Here is a 22667-nt window from a genome sequence, read left to right as displayed (position 1 = left end):
CAGCTGATGAGTGGTTGAGATCCAGGGTGGCTGTCAAGTCCCAGGGGGGAGACTCCAAGAAAGAGGGTCAGGTCCCCAAAAACCTAAGGAGGGAGGTGGTAAGCCCACCACAGAGACTCTCTCTGTACCCCAGAACCCTAAGAAGGAGGAGAGTAAATCCCACTCCCACTCTGACAAGCAGAGTCAGGGAGACGCAGGGTTAAAAAAAAAAAAAACTCTTGGACAGTAAGGCTTGCTTTGACTGTCAGCAGACAGGTCACTTCAGAGGAGATGCAGCCTGTCCAAAGAAGGTGGTTAGCACTGGGCTGTCCAGTGTAGCCATAGAGGAGGACTCCTCAGATGATGAAGTCCCCCTAGCACTGGGCTGGGAGAGAGGACCAGATGGTCAGCTGGTAATCCCTGAGGGTGGGAGTAGGCACTCTCACCCCACTCAGGTGAATGGGATCCCTACCACTGGCCTGAGAGACACCTGTGCCAGTCACACTATAGTGAGTGACCGGTTAGTGACCCCAGACATGTATGTCCCAGGAGAGACCAGGAAAGTCAGGATAGCCACAGGGGAGGTCACCTCGAAACCTGTTGCCATAGTGCCCCTAGAGAGGGAGGGTATCCTTGGCTGGTTTAGGGTGGTAGTTAGTGCTGACCTCCCCCTAGATTGTATCCTGAGCAATGGTCTCCCAGAAGTGAGTCTGGACCCAGATGGGGCTGTCGCCCAGGACGCCCCCCAACCCAAAGTCCTGGGGAGTCAGTCCCTACAGTTAGGAGACAGGGGTCCCCAAGAAAAGGAAAGAAGAAAAGGAAGGGTGGGCCACTCTTAAAGAGAGTTCCAGGGAGCCAAAGGCCTTCTGCCCCAGTAGGGGGGGAGCCCAGAGTTGGCACTGGTAAGGCCTCACCTGACCCTAAGGAAGTCCTGAGTAGTCAGGCAGCTGTCCAGATGCAGGGTGTTGCCCCTTCACTGACACAGGGGAGAGTGAAAGGATGGTGTCTGCCACAGGAGGTGGTAGCCCCCCACTCTAGACCGCAAGAGGGGTGCCAGGACCCCACAGTTGTCCCTAAAGCAGCTCAGCCACCTGTCAGTGGAGAGCTTTGGGTGTGGTTCGGGGTACTGACAGCTGTCAGTAGCCTCTGCTGGGTGCTGGCCTTCCTGGCAGCACTGCACTTGACCTGGGAGGCAGCCCCAGGGCCAAAAGCAAAGTAGACCCCCTGACCCTGTTGGTCATGGTGTGGTTGCTCAGGTGCTGCGTGACCTCTTTGGGTAAGCTAGGTGTTGCCCTAGCAAAGTTAGGGGTAGGGGACGTGGGTACCTCACTACCCAAGTTGGCAGAGAGCGAGGAGGAAGCCCCCCTAGAGGGAAGTTTCAGTTTGAGATGGGTCCTTTCACTGTTGGGATGGATTCACTACCCAGAGGGAGTGACCATGGCAGGAGGTTGTAAGGCAGAGTATGCCCTGCAAAGGGACAGCCTGTTCTCTTCACTGTCTTCCTCGCCTGACAATCCAGGAAGACTCTCCCAGGGTTGGGCTAAGTCTCCTGGGCGTGTGGGCTGGGGTGGCGGGCTTGTGTGAGAGAACAGGGCTGATTGCAGAGGCCCCCTAAATTTTTGCCCCCATTTTCCACTTTTTGCTGGTGTTTTACAGACTCTGATGGTACCCTGGGTACTGTTAACCAGTCCCAGGGCCTGTGTTCTGTGTAAAATCAATATGCAAATTAGGCTAATTATAATTGGCTAAGTCAACCTACCTATAAGTCCCTAGTATATGGTAGGGCATGTAGGTTTAGGGACCCCAGAATAGGTAGTGCACCCATAGGTGCACTGCTGAGGTACCCAGTGTCATTTTAAAGGCAGGCCTGCCTTGCTGGCTGTTTTTAAATGAAAGTTATATGCAAATTCAACTTTGAAATTAAAAGTAGTTCCAAAGTCTTAACTACCTTATTTTTACATATACGTCACCCCTAAGGTGTGCCCTATGTGCCCCTAGGGCTGGGTTCCATGTAACTGTAAGCAGGATCCTTATAAAAATAGTTTTATAAGCCCTTGTGAGGTAAAACAGCCAAATTCGTTTTTCCCACATTGTAGTGAATGGCCTCCATAGGCTAGAATGGGGAGACTTTATTTTAATTTTGAAAGTCGCCTTAAGTAACAGATACAAGAAGTTTGGTATCAAATTAATTGCTATAATAAATCCCACAACTTCCAGTTGTTGGATTTAATATAACTTGTTCAGGTAAAGAGTTTTAAACGTTACCTGAAAAGTTGCCAACTTCAGCCCTGCAGTGTTTTTACTGCTGTGCTCTGACTGGCCAGCCTCTGGCAGCCTGGCCAGGCTGCCTTGATGAGGTGTGAAGTGGCCTGGCTCCACACAAAGAGATGTACCTGGGGGATGAGATCTCCCCTCAGCAGATGGTGAAGCAGGAAGGGGGAGGGCTGCCAAACTGGTATTCAAAGGCAGAGAAGGACATTTGGAGCAACCCAGCAACACCCTCACATCCTGAAAACCCAGACAATTAGGTGCCCCCTTGATTAGATCAGGAGAGGGGTGTGTTTATGATTTTTAGCCACACCAGTGGGTGGTATCATCCAGATGTAACCTCCAAAAATCACTTTCAGCCATGATGGATTTTTGAGGAGTGTTGTTCCCGGGGGTTGATTTTTGCCACACTTCCCAGGAAGTGGTCATCACAGGGGGAAGGACCCTGCCCCTGATTGGAGAACCAGGACCCCCCTGTTTTTTGACCCAGGAGCAAGGATAAAACTGGCAGACCTGCACCCACACCTCAAATCCCCATTAGGTTCCAACAAGGAAGAACTACAGGAGAAGAAGGACTGCCCTGCTGGACCCGTGACCTGCACCTGGACACTGCTATCTGGAGGCCTACACCAGCTGCACACTTGGGCTTCACCACTAATAGGACTTTACCTGTCTTCTACTGCTTCAAGAAGGGACTCCCTGTTTCCTACAGGTACAAAGGAGCTGCCCAGAGTCCCCTGCATCAAGTCCTGCAAGCAGAGCCCATCTGACCAGGTGCATTCTGGGAATTGTAGTCCCAACTCCCAAGGAGCAACTCAGAGCTTCTGGAACATTGGATCAAGTTGTGGACACTTCAAGGACACAAAAAGGACCTCTGGAAGAAGATCCAGAAGTTTGGAGACGTTTGGAGCTACTCCATAAGTTGAAGAGGTGCACTGTGGGAGTTGTAGTCCCAGACCCCAAGAGGCACACCAGAGCCTCTGAACCCTTGGCTGGTGCTGTGGACCACTTTCCTAAATCAAACACTTCTGAAAGTAAGTGTGACAGTGTTACCTCGTGGGTGGCCTGAACTCTGAACTTTGTTCCTTTCCAGTGTGACCTTTTTTAACCCTTTGAGCGCTAGTTGCTTCTATGCGCAGGAAAGCAATAATTCTTTAAAAATTCATATCTCCTGCTCCCCTTATCTGATTTTATTCGTTTTTGTGTCATTTTAAAGCTAAAAATATTCCCGATTTTTATACATTGATTTGGGATTTTTAAACTGTTTCCTGTGTTTTATTTAATTACTGTTTTGTGATATTTGAATGCTTTACACTCTGTCTCCTAAGTTAAGTCTTGTCGCTCGTTGCCAAGTTACCAAGGGTTGAGCTGGGTTTAATTTACTGAGACCTAACTGGACCTAAGTGGAGGTTAGTGGCCTATTGCTAAGTGTAGGTACTTACCTGCCCTTACCAATAACCCATTTTCCAACAAAAGACTCGTACCCCTGCCCTGTTGTCTGGATCCCTGACACTGATTTTTTGTCACAGGCAAGCACAGATAACAAATGTGCACCATGACATAGGGATGTCCCATGAAACACGAACTGTGGCCTTTTTGGACCCTGGGGGCACCAACAGCACTGTCCTCCTAGTGGTGGAAGGCTACCACTTTCATCAAGCAAGAAATAAGCAGCACAAATGCGGTGGTTCAGCATACTGTGCAGTGATCAATAGGAGTGTACAGGTCCTTTGTAACCTGTGTCACCAGAGTGAGGTCTACTTCCTCACTCACCTTTTAAACATTCAGCTGCTGTGTGTTTACCTCACCCTTGGTATACATCAGTTAGATGTAGAGTACTGCTCAGCTCAGGAGTGGTGTCTCTGCGCTGGATGTTTACGGGCCTAGGAAGGGTACAGTACAGGGATACAACAGTGTTGTGCAGTATGAGCAGTGTTATCTCATGTATTGAGCGTATGTATATCTGCAAAGAATACATTATATTAGAGATGTAGTGTTGTGTACTGTGTGCACAATGAGAGTATGTGCTGGGTGTATGTGTGATTGCGGGGAGTACAATACATGATGGGGGAAGTGGTGTGCAGCGCATGCATAGTAAATGTGTGTGCTGGTAGTGTGTGTGCTTACAAATAGCACACCATCGCACAATACAGGAAGGATATAGTACTGAGCAATGTGCACAGAGTGATTGTCTGTGCTGGATATATGTGAGGCTTCGGTGGGACAATATGAAGGCAAAAGTACTGTATTGTATGTGTGATGTGTATGTACACTGAGTGCAAGTGTGCCTGCAATGGTAAATTACATGGATGACACTGGTTCCCATTTTGGGAAGTCCAGGTCTATATGGTCAAGACATAAGGAGTAGAGGAATCCCTCAGACTGATTTGTGGTACTCTTTTGAGCTGGTTGGGATACAGTGGAGGAAGAGCAAGAGAGAGAGGTCCGCCTTGTACACTTTAAAAGGGTACTCTTTGATCGAGTGACAGATGAAAATGGAGGGGCCTGGATACATGTAAGCAAGGAGATGGGGCTAACAGAATCATAAAGAGCAAGGCTGATAGCCCAGGATTAGCATATCACTGTAGCTGATATCAAGGTCTGGTCTATGGTCACTCCAATGGCCTGTTTTGTGGCATTATCAGCTTTGGAGTCTCTCCTACTATGACAGACAGTTTTCAAGAGGAAGAAAATGTATACCTATGGGCAGCCCGATATGTAATGTGAGTGTGTTTGCTTTGTCTGCAAGCACTGGGGTAACCCCTTATCTAAACAGGGATTGCCAGTATTGAATTTTGCTAAAAATTCACGCTGGTGCCCCAGAAAGTAGAAGCTGAGACCTGAGGGTCGATCCTTGCATCCAGATCTGGCCATTACTGAACCTGAGGACTTCGAGGAATGCAGAGACAAGAAATCGCTGGGATCTGGTCAGGAGCCTGAAGATAAACCCAATTCATCCACCACCCCCCATGCAGGGAAACAAACTTACCATTTCTACATAAGATGGGGAGAATTTTTAATCTTTGATGAAGCTGGCAGCGCTGTTCGTGAGAGTGCTGCCACCTGCCGGGTACTGCCATGTGTACCATGAGCTACCTGACTTCTCCCAACAGGACCAGAGCTTTTAAGTGCCTGTGGTCGGGCATCCACTGAAAAGCTGAACACTTCCGAGGTGCAGGAGCGGTGTACAAAGCTGGGTTCTGGTTGTAGAACGCCTCACGTTTTGCCTGGTGTCAATATGTTTTGACTGTAATACACTGGGATCCTGCTAACCAGGACCACAGTGGCTATGCTCTCTCCTCTAAATTTGGTTGCTGGTAAACTTTTACACCCACAGTTGGCATACTGGTGCGCCCATGTAAGTCCCTAGTGTAGGAAAATGCCTCTCATGGCATGGTTATCCCCTAACTTTTTGCCTCTTGTTGATGCTAGTTATGATTGATAGTGTGCTGGGACCCTGATAACCAGGCCCCAGCACCAGTGTTCTTTCCCTAAACTGTACCTTTGCTTCCACAATTGGCACAGCCCTGGCACACAGATAAGTCCCTTGTAAGTGGTACCCCTGGTACCAAGGGCCCTGTGGCCGGGGAAGGTCTGTAAGGGCTGCAGCATGTATTATGCCACCCTGGGGACCCCACACTCAGCACATGCACACTGCCTCACAAGTTGTGTGTTTCGGTGGGGAGAAAATGACTAAGTCAACAAGGCACTCCCCTCAGGGTACCATGCCCACAGCCTGTGGCATAGGTAAGTCACCCCTCTAGCAGGCCTTACAGCCCTAAGGCATGGTGCACTATACCACAGGTGAGGGCATAGTTGCATGAGCACTATGCCCCTACAGTGGCTAGGCCAAATCTTAGACATTGTAAGTGCAAGGTAGCCATAAAGAGAATATGGTTTGGGAGCCTGTCAAACATGAACTCCACAATTCCATAATGGCTACACTGAATTCTGGGAAGTTTGGTGTCAAACTTCCCAGCACAATAAATCCACACTGATGCCAGTGTGGGATTTATTGAAAAATGCACACAGAGGGCATCTTTGAGATGCCCCTGTACACCAGCCCAACTCCTAGTGTTAGGCTGACCAGTTTCTGTCAGCCTGCCACATCTAGATGGGTTTCTGGCCACATGGAGTGAGTGCCTCTGTCACTCTGTGGCTTGGAACAGAGCCTATACTGGGTGGAGGTGCTTCACACCTCCCCCTACAGGAACTGTAACACCTGGCGGAGAGCCTCAAAGGCTCAAGCCTGGTGTTACAGCGCCAAGGGCACTCCAGCTAGTGGAGATGCCCACCCCTCTGGACACAGCCTGCACTTTTGGCGGCAAGTCTGGAGGAGATAATGAAAAAAAGATGGAGGAGTCACCCACCAGTCAGGACAGCCCCTAAGGTGTCCTGAGCTGAGATGCCCCCTGCCTTAGGAAATCCTCCATCTTGTTTTGGAGGATTCTGCCCAATAGGATTAGGGATGTCCCTCTCTCCCCACAGAGATTTGCTACTGCTCCCCAGACCTTAACACACCCCTAATTTTAGTATTTAGGAACAACCCTGAACCCAGAAAATCAGATTCATGAAACCTGAAGAAAGAAGAAGGACTGCTTACATGAAAGCCACGCAGAGATGACTGAGACAACAACTGACTTGGCCCCAGCTCTACCGGCCTGTCTCCAGACTCAGACAACCTGCACAGCAACACATCCAGCGGGACCAGTGACCTCTGAGGACTGACCTGCATCTAAAGGACCAATAAACTCCTGAGGACAGCGGCTCTGTCCAAAACTGGAACAAAGAAACCATCTCCAAAGAAGACTCCAGCCTCACTCCAGAAGTGTGAGTCTTCACACTCTGCACCTGATGCCCCAGGCTCGTGTCCAGAAGAACCAACACCGCAGAGAGGATCCCCAGGTGACTCAAACGACGTGGATACCCTGAGTCGACCTCCCTGCACCCCTACAGTGACTCCTGCAGAGAGGATCCAGAGGCTCCACCTGACTGCGACTACCCAGTAACAAAGGATCTCGACGCCTGGAAGAAGCACTGCACCCGCAGCCCACAGGACAGAGAGGAACCAACTACTGATGCAGGAGTGACAAGCAGGCGGCCCTCATCCTAGCCCAGTCAGTGGCTGGCCCGAGAAGCCCCCCTGTGCTCTACCTGCATCGCCAGAGTGACCCCCAGGTCCCTCCATTGGATTTTAACACAAAACCCGACGCCTTGTTCACACACTCCATCAGGCCGCCCCTGTGCTGCTAAGGGTGTATTTTGTGTGCCCGTTTGGGACCCCCAGTGCTCTACAAAACCCCCCTGGTCTGCTCCCCGAGGACGCAGGTACTTACCTGCTTGCAGACTGGAACCGGAGCCCCATAGGCGCCTATGTTATTTGGGCCCTACTTTGACCACTGCACCTGACCGGCCCTGTGTTGCTGGTGCTGGGTGTTTGGGGTTGACGTGAACCCCCGACGGGGGGCTGTCTATGTCCAGGAGACTGAACTTGTAAGTGCTTTACTTACCTGAGAAACTAACCAATACTTACCTCCCCCAGGAACTGTTGATTTTTGCAGTGTCCACTTTTAAAATAGCTTACTGCCATTTTTGCCAAAACTGTGTACATTACTGTTTTAATTCAAAGATCTATTCTTACCTGTGTGAAGTACCTTACAATTTAGGTACTTATCTAAATTCTGAATCTTGCGGTTCTAAAATTAATTAAGAAAATAATATTTTTCTATATCGAAACCTATTGGCCTGGAGATAAGTCTTTGAGTGTGTGTTTTCATTCATTGCCTGTGTGTGTACAACAAATACTTAACACTACCCTCTGATATGCCTACTACTCGACCACACTACCACAAAATAGAGCATTAGTATTATCTAATTTTGCCACTATCAACCTCTAAGGAGAACCCTTGGACTCTGTGCACACTATTTCTCAGTTTGAGATAGTATATACAGAGCCAACTTCCTACACCTAGTATATTGTACCTAGATACCCATGGCATTGGTACACCAGCATGTATTATGGGAGCTCATGCAAACTGTGTCCGCAGGCTTGCCGTTTCAGCCTGCGTGAAATGGTGCATGCACCTTTCACTTCACATATAAGGCTTGCCTTATATCACAGTCACTGCGTTTGGACACTAAGGGGGTCATTCCGACCCCGGCGGGCGCCGCCCGCCGGGCGGAAACCGCGCAAACACCGCCCGCGGTCAAATGACCGCGGGGAGCATTCCAACTTTCCCGCTGGGTCGGCGGGCGATCTTCAAAAGATCGCCCGCTGGCCCAGCGGGAAAGCCCCAGCAAAGATGAAGCCGGCTCCGAATGGAGCCGGCGGATTTGCTGGGGTGCGACGGGTGCAGTTGCACCCGTCGCGATTTTCAGTGTCTGCCAAGCAGACACTGAAAATCAGAATGGGGCCCTGTTAGGGGGCCCCTGCAGTGCCCATGCCAATGGCATGGGCACTGCAGGGGCCCCCACGACACCCGTTCCCGCCAGCCTCTTCCTGGTGGTGTAAACCGCCAGGAACAGGCTGGCGGGAAGGGGGTCGGAATCCCCATGGCGGGGCTGCTTGCAGCGCCGCCGTGGAGGATTCCCTGGGGCAGGGGAAAACCGGCGGGAAACCGCTGGTTCCCCTTTTCTGACCGCGGCTTTACCGCCGCGGTCAGAATTGCCCCAGAAGCACCGCCAGCCTGTTGGCGGTGCTTCCTCCGTCCCCGGCCCTGGCGGTCCATGACCGCCAGGGTCGGAATGAGGCCCTAAGTCGTGCCTCTGGTAGGCCCTTCAGCTCAAGGGCAGGGTGCATGGTCCTAAGTGTGAGGGTACCCCTGCATAAGCAGGATACCCGTACAAGCCCTAGACTCTATTCCCTGGGCTTTGTAAGTGCGGGGAACCCATCTTAAGGTATGTAGTAGACACTGATCAAAACGAGTGATCCAACTGCATAATGGCTTCTCTGAACCTAGGGATGTTTGGTATCAGACATGTTGGAATCGTGCAACTACACCGATTTCAGTGCTAGTTGCATTAGTCCATGCACTCTGAGGGTTCATTAGAGGATCCTCCAGTTCTGCCTGTGCAGCCTTGTATGGTCTGGCTGCCAGCCCACGCTGCTGCCGACCTCAGAAACTGTTCTGTCTTGCTGCTGATGAGCCTAACTAAAGTAGGGGAAAGCGTGAACCAAGGATTTCCTGCAAGGGAGAGGTGTGACTACCTTTCCCTTTCAGATAGGTGTCTCTGGGCTAGGGTGGCCTCTGAGTACCATCATACTGCTTTGAAGGGCACATTTGGTGCCCTCCATGCATAATCCTGTTTGCATCCGTTTAGGAATGCCCGGTTCACACTCTGGCACGAAACTGCACAAAGGACAGGGGAGTGACCACCCCACTATCCAGCTCTTCCCCTAGGGCAGCGCAGATAACTCTGCCAGGTATCCAGTTGATTCTGCCATCTTGGAAACAAGGTGGGCTAAGGCCCCCTGGGAGCATTTGACTGGTTAGGCCAGGGAGAAACGTCCCTGACCCCCCCAATAGGTGGGTCACTACAGAGAGTGATCATCCCCCTTTTAGGGTTACTTAAGTGCTCCCCTGAGGGTGGGTCCTCAGATTCATTGAGCAAGACTCTTCAAGAAACTGTCTGCAAGACATCTTCAGCTCCTGGCCTCCGTAAACCACTTCTAATCTGCTTTTGGAACTGAAACAAGACTGTATCCAGTTGGGAGGGCTCCACTGCAACATTGTTTCCCCAGCTCCTGCAAGATTTCTGTAACATCAGTGACAGTGCATCCTTCAGGGTTACAAGTACTCTGCCTGCATCCAAGAAGCAAGAAGGAATCTCCCTTGGAGTGAAGGAGTAACTCCTCTGCATCCGCAGGCACCTCAAGACAATGGTGACCAGCTGGTGAATCCTGTTGTCCCACAGACAATAAAAAGACTCAGCTCACAAGTGGTTGTTCTGTGGTCCTCTCCGGGTCCAACTTTTCTTCTGACCAACTTGGGAGACAGCAGACCCTCGCTGCAGCCACTGGAACAGAATACCTGTTTACCGCGACTGTTGCTTTTGCCAAGGCTTGTTGGCTCTTCCTCCAAGAGATCTTCAAGCTCCAAGAAGCCCCAGGCCCAGCACTCTGCAACTCCAGAATCAGCTTCAACTCTGCAGCTCCTGCGACGTGGGACTCCTGTTTTGTTGTGCTGCTGAGGCCTCTCTGCGTCTCCCTGTGCCTGCTGCCAGTTGGTCACCTGTGGGGGCTCCTCCAACTCTGGCTGGCTTTACTTCCTGCTGAAGGCCTGCCCTGATTCTTCTCCAAGGCTCAAGTCTCTAGGACCTTGCTGGTCCTCAAAAAACATGCAATCTTCCTTGCATTTGCCAAGGCTTGTTGGTGGTCCTGCTGGCCACTGGCGCTCCTGCAATCTGGTGACCGCCGTGGGACAACTCATGGGCAACTCTAACGATCTCCTGCATGCCCCTAAACTCCGCAGCTTGACTTCTTCCTTCACCGTCCTGCAGGGACTTCACCTCCAAGAGGGAGGCATTGCACCATCTGGACATCTTCAAGTAGTCTGGAGCCTAATGCCTTCTTTTTCAGGTTCTTCACATCTGGAATCCACCCTTGGGTTCCAGCGACCTGGTCCACAGGTTGCGACAGCTGTGGGACAATCAGGGCTTCCACTGACTTCAATAAGGGTTTCCGACGCCACTTAACCCCTTTGCACCTGGGCTCCCTGGTGTAGGTACTCTGGTGTTCTCATTATCCACGAGTGAGGGCACTCTCCAACCTTCTGTGTGAGAACTGGTTTCCTTTGAGTCCACTGGGAAAGGTCCTGAATCCATAAAAATCCAACTGAAATGGTCCTGTGTTAGCCTATGGGACACCCGGCTCGATAACCACTCTGCACCCGGGTGCCTTTGGGATTTCTGGTACTTACCTCAGGTAATTTCCTACTTCCCGAGGACCTGGGATTTTAACATGCTTACCTTGGTTGAGCACCTCCGTTCTTATACCACTTTCTTAGTATATGGTTTGCCCCCTCCCATGGGGTTCCATGTATTTTTCTGCTTTTTCTGCTTGTTAAGTGTATATTTTGCATGTGGATATCTCCAGGTGGCGATGTACCAATGTTAGTATAGTGCTAGTGTTGTAATAAAGAGTGCTTTATTTTTGCAACACCTGGTGTGGTTCTTCCTTGTGTAACAGTTACTGACTGACTATTGTGGTACTGCAAGTGCTTTACCTACCTCTTGGATAAGATTTAGCTGCTCACCACAGCTGCCCCTAGAGAGCTTTTGCACCTAAACACGATCACTAAGGGTTGCCTGGATTCAGTATAGGGTGCCACATCATAGGTATACACCATAAACTGAGCAAGCCTCCTACCGCGGATAAGGCTTGAATCGGGCCTGTTGGGCCTTTGGGCACTCATTTGTGAAGGTGCTGTGCAACCACAGATATCTCTGACTATTCTATGGAGTCAAAGGGAGACTCTTCACCAAGGCCTACAGATGAGCATTCCCTGGAAGCAGCCACCAGTGAATGGGGAATTAACCCCCATGACACCGCAAGGAAGAGGGTGGGTCAGGGATTTACCAGACACTCACTAGAGCCCCAAACTGAAGGGGATTGTGTTATTTCCTATGAATGTCATTATCGCTTTGAATGCAGAGAGTTACAAATAAAATACTTCTTTTTAATATGAAAACAAGTATTTGACCGGACACTGATATACTGACATCGCTCAGTGCACTTTGATCTATGAGTCGTGTTCACCAACATGTATCCTCACCTCTTCCCCCAACAGTGAACCTTTGATTGCTCGTCCACAGCTACCATTGAAAGTCAAGTGCAGAAGGGATACCTACTCCATAGTAAGTTTGGCCCTGGGACATCAGGACTAAAAGGCCTCAATCACCATGGTTGGGTCCAGTAACCCCTGCATGCCCCATGCCCTCTGAAAGAGGTTTTGAAAGCAAGCCCCCATGTATTATAGTTAAATACAGATGTAGACATAATTCAAAACAGTTTCTGGTACATGCTTAAAAAGGCTTATTTTTAAGTGAAGTAGTGTAATTTAACATGCAGCACGTCACAGAGCAAAGCCCTGGGTCTTTTTACAATAATTGTTGAGTACCACAGACTTGTTGGCTTGAAATTAGCATTTGTCATTTTGGAAGATTAAGAAAACTTCCAGGTCAATGGCTGGGAAACTATGGCTATTGTAATCTGTAAGAAGTATGGTGGTCATTACAACCTCAGCGGTCTTTTTCCAAGACCGCTGAGGGACCGCAGTGTGGAAGACCGCCAGTGGTGGTGGTTTGCCGCTAGGCCTATTATGACCGTTGGAAGCTCTCTGTCCTTTTACGGACGGAGAGCCGCCAACAGCCATACTGGCAGGCGGCAGAGGAGTGGAGGTTGCACCACCGCCCAGCGAATCATGTCCTGTGATTCGCTGTGGCGGTGTTCTGTTGGCGGTGTGGTGTCGGCGGAGCTGCCCCCATGGCTCCTGTCCCCTCCCGGAGGATCGACGGAACAGGTAAGTCGATCGTCCATTAGGGGAGGGGGGTGGGGTGTTGTGTGGGTGCATGGGGGTGTGCATCTGTGTATGTAGAGGGGGTGTGTGAGTGCGTGTATGCTTGCGGGGGTGTTGTGTGTTTTGGGAATGAGTGCATGTATGTCTGTGGGTATATCTGTATGGATGTGTGCGTGTATGTTTGTATGTGGGTGTGCGTGTGACTGTGTGTGTGGATGTAGGCATGTATGTCGGCGTGTGTGCGTGTAAGTGTGTAGGTGGTGCCTGCGTGCGTGTCGTGTGGGTATGGGTGATGTGATGTTGGGGGTCAGGGTGGGGGGCCCTGCCACCTTTGGGGGGTGGCAGGGGTGGTGTGGGGTGTAGGGGAGGGAGTCGAGGTGGGGGAGACCCCTATGTGCCAGGGAAGGAATTCCTTGGCACTGACAGTGCTTACCGCCATGGATTTCATGGCGGTTCAAACCGCAGGAAATCCACGGCGGTAAGCTGGGTCAAAATACCGCCGGCGGTATAGTGGCGGCCGCCGGGCTGGAGACCCAGGTCTCCAGCCCGGCGGTGGTCTCCGCCTTAGCGGGCGGAACGGAGAACCGGCGGATGACCATGGCGGCTACCATAATACAAAAAAAAAAAAAGCGGCAGCCTGTTGGCAGTCTTACCGCCGCTTCTCCGCCTTCCGCCAGGGTCATAATGACCCCCTATGTCTGTTAACAAAGAACACATTCCACAATGGAAAGTGTACAGTAAATGTGAAAAGGCACAGTTCCCTTTTGTCTGTTCTCATCTATGTGGATTTTGTTGAAGTCACAAAATAAATTCCTCTACTTCCTTGCTCCTAAACATATGGATTGTTTCTTTGACCATTCCCATCCAAACTTCACTACCTTTTTAGATCAAGCCTAGGCAGCACGCATGAGCTGTCTCTCAACATGCTGCAATCTACTTTTGTGTGCTTTCACCACACCCATCACATGTACATCACTTTCATTTGTTCCTTGGCCTGACATTCAAAATTCCTTTGGTTTGTTGGGTAAATGCTCTAGGTTTGTCCCACCTTAAGGCTGTTTTGCTACTGCCTTGGAGACTGACTCTGTTACATGGATTATTGCATTATCGGCTATATACCTTAGTGTCAGTGCACTACTTTCTTCTTTTGCCTCTCTGCTTCGCACTCATGGTGGTATATTGTTTCTTCCTCTGGCATCTCACTGTTTCTTTGTGTGTCTGTACCCGATAAAGGCTGCAAGCTGGAGGGGGATTCTTTTTTATATATTTATACAGGGCAAACTTGACTGCAAGATTGGAGCGCTTTTCATGAGCACTGGTGAAATCTGCAGCCCTATTCCTAAATTCTTCCCAAGTTTAGCAGTTGAAAAATATACAAATTTGCACCTTTCAAATAGCAAAAACACAAGAGAAACCCTCAATGGGGCTCTCCTGGCAAAGTGGGAGTGCCCAAACTACAATATTCACTGCATTCGGGGAAACTAGCCCCATAATGCTTTGCAGAGAATTAATTTTCTCACACGTTTGCCCATATCTCAGCATGTGGTAGTCCTAGGACAATGGAACCGCCACCAAAACATTCAGGACAGTGTGTTCTTTCTGTCCAACTCATCTTGTGGGTCCGCACACTAGGTTGGGGGACCCCAAAATCATAACTTCTCCCACCATTCAATGTCTTTTCAAACACTCATGGCTGGAGCTTTTGCTTCACAGCTGGGAGTAGTTTGTGTTATAAGGGCCTTGTTAGTAATACTATTCTAGCAGACTAGCTATGGCTGAAAATGTGTAATGCGCTATGTTTTTTAGGGGCTGAATATATGGTTACACTGCAAAGCTCTCACCTCTTTTCCTTTCGTGTGGTTATGCCCTCTAGGGGCTGACTATATGGTTGCATGACCATGTTTCTTCCAAAAGCTAGTTTTATTATGATACCCTCTAGGGGGTTTTCTGATCATTACAGTCTAATGCCAAGTGTATGATGGAATGCACAAACACAATTTATTTCTGATAAAGGTTTAATGTGCTGCATGGTTAAATACTTATGAGGTCCCAAATACAGTTGGTTTCTGATAAAGGTTTAATATGCTGCCTAGCTAAATACTTATAAGGTCCCAAAGTCAAGACCTATTGGCTATGCCAACGCTTGTTTGATATATGGGTGCTTGATACCTTAGGGTGGAAACGAAAATTCAAATATTAGTGAACACTCAAGTGTTCCAACCTTAGGTGTGATATCAACATTTGCAGTTGTCACTTCCCTGACACACGTTTTGGAAAAAAACAATGTTATTCAATGTAATCATGAAACATACACAGGCGAAAAAGAAGAAACTGGAGAATATACAACAAACCTAGGTAACCAACCTGAATGTACTGAAGATACTGGTCCACTGTGGTACATTTGGGAATGTTGTATCCTTTGTAAAAGCAAAATTCTTGGCCGAACATGTTTTCGCTAAACCAAACTTTTGCAAACGTGTTCAGAAGAGTTTTATCATAGTCATCAGTGACTCGACCTCCGTACTGGATCTCACCAATCATATAGCGCACAGTATTCCAGGAAACACCCTGAAAATTACAAATTATAAATAAAAATAAACATTACCCACACCGTTTGAAAAGTTAAAATAACATTTAATAAACAAAAAAAACATCCACATTTTAAGGATAACCAAACACACATAAATTGCAAGAAACAAAAAAAATGACAAAGTCAAGTAGATGATTAGGCCTCAATTTGCTCCCAGCACACGTTCCCACTGCATTTTCCTGCTGAATATAATGATCAATGTTTCCACAGATCAGAGTGCAAAGATGGTCCGAATATGTGTGTTTACATTTAATGAAACCTAGAACACCTGGGAGCTTGGTGTGAGCCGGAGTGGAAGGCCAATTGGTACTAGTTTACAAGGTAACAGCTTGGATTAAATGCTTGTTTAATACCAAACATTCTTTGCTGGTTCAATAAGGTCTAACCTTAGACCTCTTGCTGCCAGGGACTATGGGCCTGATTACGACTTAGGCGGAGGGGATTATTCCGTCCCAAATGGGACAGATATCCCGCCTGCCGAATTACAAGTCCATTATATGCTATGGAACTCGTAATACGGTGGGTGGACCCCTCCACCAAAGTCGTAATCAGGACCTATATCTACTGAGAAATGGTCTCCAATGCCCTCAGAGCATGAGGTGCGAGTTAAACTTATTTGCTTGTTGGAGATTGCAGGATCTGCCTCTAAACACATCAATGAGGTCTTCAAAACATCATTAGCAGAATTAATAATATCTGGTCGAGCCAGAACGTTAGTCCACTGCAGGCGACCCTTGGCATTAGCCAAACCAATTCTCATGGATGCTGTTGCTGGGGTATTTATCATAAACATGTGATTGCACAGAGCAAACATATGACCTGAGAGTGGGTTATGGTCGCTCTCAGATCTCTCAATAACCATCATATCGATGACTAGGGGCCACAATCTTATATCGAATAGGCAATAGTCAATTCTGCTAGTGTGGTTGACCTTGTTATCAGTATGGCAACCCTTTGTATCAGATTTAGTCCTGCCATTGAGTGCCTTGAGCCCAAATTCAATAGTCAAGACTCTGCCTTAACAGCAACTTGCGACCACCTTTTGATGGGCGGAATGTCCAAGGTGAGATTAGACCATGCCCGATCCTCCTCATGAGTAAACCCAAGATCACCCCAGTCATGAGGTTCAAACGTGACACTGAAATCACCTGCCACAATGATTTTATAATGCCGGAGACAATTACACAGAAATGTCTCCAGGACACAAAGGGTTTCAAAAGCCCGGCCCCACCTGACACCTCTAGTGTAGATGTTAAAAATTATCACAACTGCGTTTGTCCCAAACGGAGACCTAATAAGTCAGGGGAGTCGACGGATAGCTGTGATATGCGACAATTTAATGATGTTCTGGCCCAAATAGTTAAGCTACCAGAAGGCCTACCCCTGGTACTGGGAAGAGCAGGAATATAAAAATTTAAGTAACCAATCCGAAAAAGTGGATCAATCGACCATGAGTCCTGGAGAAGACATAGGTCATGTTCCACAATATAAAAGGTAAAAGATGGAAGGGGGAGGAGAGATCTCAAACCTGCCACATTCCAAGAAACATATCGCACCCCAGTGCTTTGGGGAACTGTCCTGTCCACAGATGTGATATTCGCAGGATTAGCTACCAGACTTTGATTTGGTAGGTGGAATTGGTGGAGGGGAGGAGCAGCACGATCACGATTGCCCAGTAGGTCCTGGGTTGACTGGTGGAATCTATTTAGGGGAGCTGACTGTACCATAGATGTAGTGTTCTCACACTTAGCTGCCTGATCCTGGATTGATACGTATGGTCCATAGGCGAATGAGAGTGCAATGTTATCACAGTTGAGCAATAGGTCCTGAGTAGACTGATGGAGTCTGTCAAGAAGAGGAGCATGAGTGCTTGTGGCTTCAACGTTATAAGATGCAACCAGACCAGAGACAGTTGTTTCGTATGAGTCGGAGAGTAATTCAACAAGGGTTTTGGGTGGTACTTCAAGTCAATCTTTCTCACCGAGAACAGATAGGTTATCTGCTAAATAATGGGTTGGCCGTGCCCCACGGTATGCAGGGAGCCTAGGTTATTTGAACTGAATACAAGATTGCCCAGGAGCCCTTGTCCTTGCATCTAGGGCCACCAAATTATCCACTATGCTCCAGTATCTAAATGTCAACTTTATCGTATCATAGCGTGTGTCTGGACTGAGTCTTCTGACTGCATCAATTATATCCTCACGTATTACAGAATACCAACCTCACATGGCGAATCCAGTGGATCGCCTTGTTTCTGACAGAATTTTCCAGTTCCCTTTGGGCCAGTGGGTGTAGTTTAGGGACGTTAACAATTTGGGACGGCCAGTAACAGGCTGTACAGTGCAGTTTGGAATTCAAAGATTTAGATTTAGAGACTTGACAACAGACCCTTGGTACCTTGCCTACGCCTAAGCTGTTATGTGGGGAAGGTTGATAAGAGTTCCTGGTCTTGACACCTGGTGAAGGTTGGTCAGCACAAGGTGCTGAGCCAGCGACAGCAGGGCAGGACACACAAATATGACTATTATTACAACTAGTTACACGAAATTTGGGCAACTTCACCAGGGCATCTGAGGGATTAGACATTGGACTACAAATACGATTCATGATGGTCGTGGCATCTAAAGGAATTAACTGCTTGACGATTGAGATTAAAGAATATCCATAGATATAAGCTCTGACACCTCACTCTTTAGGTCTTGTATACATGAGATGTACTGAGCATTGGACCGAGCTGAGTTCACGTCTGCGTATACTTTCACACCTACCATGATACTTAAGTCAGGATTGTCGTGCGGATTTGAAATATTGATTAGGGGGCGGAAGCGGTTGGTACATTGACGAGTGTTACTAACATCAAGTGATGGCTCATTCACTGGTAATTAGGGAACGTGGGTGATGAGATTCCTGCCCTCACCCTGCCCTGTGGTAGCTCTAACCTGTTGTTCATATTTGTTAAACATATCTGGTATTTTCTTGTGGCACGCCCCCTTCCTAACTATGGAGCGCTCGCACATGGTATCATTGGAAATGCTATCCGGGTAAGAGGTTAACATTTCTTCACATGCAAGAGGAAACAACAATAAAAGGAAAAAAAAACACCAGCGAGGCCTACTTGATGGTAAATGATAGGGGGTGGGCCAGCCCGGCCTCCTTCAGGTTCCGACAGGCATGAATGGGTCCACCCTTGGCCCGGGCACGTCCTGCGTGCATCCCATGCTGCGGTGTGCTCCCCGGCTCTTTATAGCGCTTGTGGGTGTGGTGGCGAGTGGGAGCAGCTGTGGCAGAAAATGACTGCCTCCTGGAGCCTAAGAGCAGTCTGGGATATGTAGCCCCCCTCGAAGAGTTAGCATGTCCCGCACTGCGGTGTGCTCCCTAGTACTTTTTAGTGCTCATTGGTGTGGGGAGTGGGAGCAGCTGTGCCAGAAAATGCCCACCTCCTGGGGCCAAAGAGTAGTCTGGGATATGTAGTCCCCCTCAAAGAGTTACTGCGTCCCGTGCTGCGATGTGCTCCGTAGCTCTTTATAGCGCTCGTTGGTGTGGCGAGTGGGAGCAGCCGTGGCAGAAAATGCCCACCTCCTGGGGCCAAAGAGCAGTTTGGGATATGTAGTCCCCCTAAAAGAATTAGCGCGCCCTGCGCTGCAATGTGCTACCTAGCATTTTATAGCGCTCGTTGGTATGGCGAGTGGGAGCAACTGTGGCAGAAAATGGCCGCCTCTTGGGGCCAAAGAGCCGTCTGAGATATGTAGTCCCCCTCAAAGATTTAGCACGTCCCACGCTACGTGTGTTTCCTAGCAGTTTATAGCGCTCGTTGGTGTAGCGAGTGGGAGCAGCTGTGGCAGGAAATGATCCCCTCGAAGAGTCAGCACATTTTCTCATTTTGTTTCAGATAAGGGTCCACAAACTACATCTATTTGCATGGGTTCTTCTTCTGTGGGTGCTTGGTTCTCTGGCCAACTTTCATCGGAGCGAAGTACAGTGGAACAAGATACTCCTGAATGGAACTGCACCTGGATCTTCCGTCATGGCCAAAAAAAGAAGAAAGAAAAAAGAAGAAGTAAAAGGATTCCAGCATAGCAGGTAAGAGAAAAAACTTACTAGGGCCACCAGTGAACGTGGCGCAGCCCAGCCCAGAGCCCAAGAGACAACCCATGGGCCACGGCGCGGCTGAGAAAACAGGTTGCAGCCCAAAAAAACGGAGCGTGGCAGGACCAGCCACCCGAAACACGGACCGTCATTCCAACAGCGGCCTGCGAGTGGGACGCCGCTTGAACCCGCAGCTTCACAGTTATAGGCCCTGCACGACTCCAGACCCCACCTACATCAATCACTGCCTGAGATTCCACAAATCCTCCAGACACCACCAGAATCCAATACAGCAGAGCAGAAGCATGCTCATTCTCCTACCTTGCAGCCAAAGGCTAGAACTGCCTCTGCTTGCATCACAGGCCCTCCCTAACTCTACATGAGTTCTGCAGGACGCTGAAAACCTGGCTCTTTGACTGAGACCCTGGACTAGCACCTGGATACCCTCATGGGTATTAAGCAGCGCTCTACAAGTTGACTAATTGATTGATTGACTTGCTGGTGAGGGTTGAGCATGAACACTGCATCTACATCTCAAGTCATTGTCTTTCAAGTAATATTGAATGATTTTGTTACTGGTTCCCTTTCACCAACTGCAAACTATGGTAATGTCACGGGAACACTGGCTTTTATACATATGACAACTGCCCCTCCCTCCATAGTGCACTCTATATTAAACTGAAAATCAACCCCTGGCTGACAGTGCATTAACGTGCCTTGGAATTGATGGCTGAGTGTACCATGCTTTTAAATTAACTGGCATGTTTCGGTATGAATCATGGTTCACTCATTTACTGACAGATGGTGTGGCATGTGTGTGTGTGTGTGTGCAAAGTGTTCTTTGGGGACGCTGCTTGTCTGTGGATCTTAGCTCATAATTGGGGTCTGATTGCCTCTATCACTTGGGTGGATTTCCAAGTGTAAACTCTTAGTCCAGTGATGTGGTTGCTATCCACGGTTTTGCATCAGTGACAAAAATGTCCTTTCTGGGCCATTTTTGACAATGTTTTTTTCCTTCCTTTCTGTGCGTCTATGTTATCTACCTCATATGGCTTTGTTTGCTGTTCAAACCTGCCTTTTGCCAGCAGATGCACCTTGAAAGGGTTCTCCTCCTTTTCCATTTTTACCTACTGTACCATCATTGACCTGAACCTAAAGTAGGACTGTTGCTGTGAATGTATTGTGACTAAGAGGGGTTCTGTTATGTCTTGTCTTAGAGCCTTGCTCTGTGATGTCCCAGGATTCAGGATATAGTGCACGGGGCCACAGAGCAACAGTGACTGAGGAGGCTGAAGGTGAACACCATCATTGGAGTTGACCATTTACTCTGATGCATACTTTGCCAATAAAGAAGACAAGGACTCGCCCTGTTCACATCCTGTCTTTATTATAACACTTGTGACAAGCTGTTAAATCAAACCCTGCTTCAGCGGATGGGATTTCTTCCAACCCCCACGTGGGGTACTGAGTCAGGGCCAGCAGTTGGGGTGTTAAGCAATGAGGCGAGCTGACGCAAGGTGAGGCGGAGCTTAATGCTGGAGTGTCCGGAAACTCCCTGTTGCCATTTAAGCTAAACTACTGTGGCTTTTTCCTGGGAGTGACATCCCTTTGCCGATCGGATTCACATTTCCTGACTTACCCGATTTGCACACACGTTTACAAGGAGCCTAAATTTGGCTGCCATTTTGTCCTATTCTCTGCTCAGTTTTACTGTGCCTGACAGTCTATGCGCACGCATGCCAGAAACAATATTGGTGGCCATCTTCTCCCGAAAAGCACTGGATATTCTGCTTTGCATTACCTGACTTGTATCCAGGCACAGCTACTGCAGTTTGCACCAATTGTCAGTTTCTCCTTATGTTTTACCTTTTCTTCAATGAGAACTGATTACATACTGAACATTTGTATATTTTCTTGAATTGCTCTAGAATTTTGATTTACAATATTCTGCTGCTTTTAATATTCTATTTTGAAAAGTTTCATTTTATTCTTCAACACTCATTCTTTCTCCACAATGCAAGCCATTAATCCACCACCAAGTATTCTACAGTCGCCTGGTGAACCAGCGATTCCATGGAAAGATTGGTTAGAATGTTTAATACCTACCTCTGTACTATAGAACGCTTTAAATTCAAACTCAACAGGAAAAGATGGCTACTCGAACATTCCCTAGGCATGGAAGGACAGGAAAGAGATTTCTGAACATTTGTCTAATGGGGTGTTTGAGGAAGGGGATGAACAGCTTCATGGATATGAGGAAGCAGTAAAAAAGTAAGTAAAACATTCTGCTAAGCCACCAAATTTGGTTGTCAGGCGGCATAATATATTTCAAAGGGAACAATCTACCACTGACGTGTGGCTTCTTTGAGGGTTTTAGTATCCAGATGTGAGTTCCATTCTTTCACATACCAGCTCATCAGAGACAAACTACTCAAAAATGCTTTAGTGAAAAAAATACAGGAGACATTACACACTTACAAAAATCCTTCACTTGAAGAAGCAATGGAAACTGCTTACAGCATACAAGACTCCAGGGACTCTGTGAACTTTTAAACAAAGAAAATGAAAATAAAATGTGTGTGGAGAGTGGGAATAAGCCAAACAAATATTATCCGTCACAGAATAAGCAAACTACAGCTGGGTCTTTCGTTCTGGATCCAAAGTTCGAATTGCATCTTTCAAACATTGTCCTGCAGTAGGTAAACAGGGTGCTAATTGAGGCATCACTGGTCAATTTGCCAGAGTTTGCAAGATGAACAACAAATCTACTAGCATTAACACAGTATCCGAGCAGACTAGTAATGAAAATGATCTAACCACTAACATGGATAATTTGGTCTTGTGAGTGCAACTTAATAAAGACAATTTTCCAAAGTTGAAAGATCCCATTTTTGGTTGGACAAATGTGGATACCTTTGTTGACTGATTTAGGGTTGAAAATAACCATAATTTCCAAGAGTACTTTTGACGAGAATTTTCTGAATGAAAAATTAAACTTGCAAGATGTTACTCCCCAAGGTTATGATGGGTCAAAAATTGATCTGTATGGGTATTTTAGCACTACAGTGAAGTTCAAAGGATGAGAAGTTTGTTAAAAGGTTATGTTTCACATTCTGGTCCTGACATCCTTGAGTGGTGTTAGGGAGGATATTTAGGAATAAACTTGAGACTAGGTGTATTCAGTAAACCTATTCACATTGCCAGTTGTTCTGGAATGGAATGCTAAA

At 48.0% G+C, this 22667-nt stretch overlaps 1 protein-coding gene across 1 annotated transcript in view; it reads right to left on the bottom strand.

Moving 5' to 3' along the window:
* DNAH5 (dynein axonemal heavy chain 5) overlaps nt 1–22667 on the bottom strand; it is a 4110061-nt gene that overhangs the window by 219133 nt on the left and 3868261 nt on the right. Inside the window, exon 74 of the mRNA XM_069219645.1 lies at nt 15129–15332. Within this exon, the coding sequence (XP_069075746.1) occupies nt 15129–15332 (204 nt within the window). The remainder of the gene's footprint in view (nt 1–15128; nt 15333–22667) is intronic.

Source organism: Pleurodeles waltl, chromosome 2_2 (assembly GCF_031143425.1).
Source record: "Pleurodeles waltl isolate 20211129_DDA chromosome 2_2, aPleWal1.hap1.20221129, whole genome shotgun sequence".
Lineage (NCBI taxonomy): Eukaryota > Metazoa > Chordata > Amphibia > Caudata > Salamandridae > Pleurodeles > Pleurodeles waltl.
This window is presented reverse-complemented; position numbering and strand designations above follow the sequence as displayed.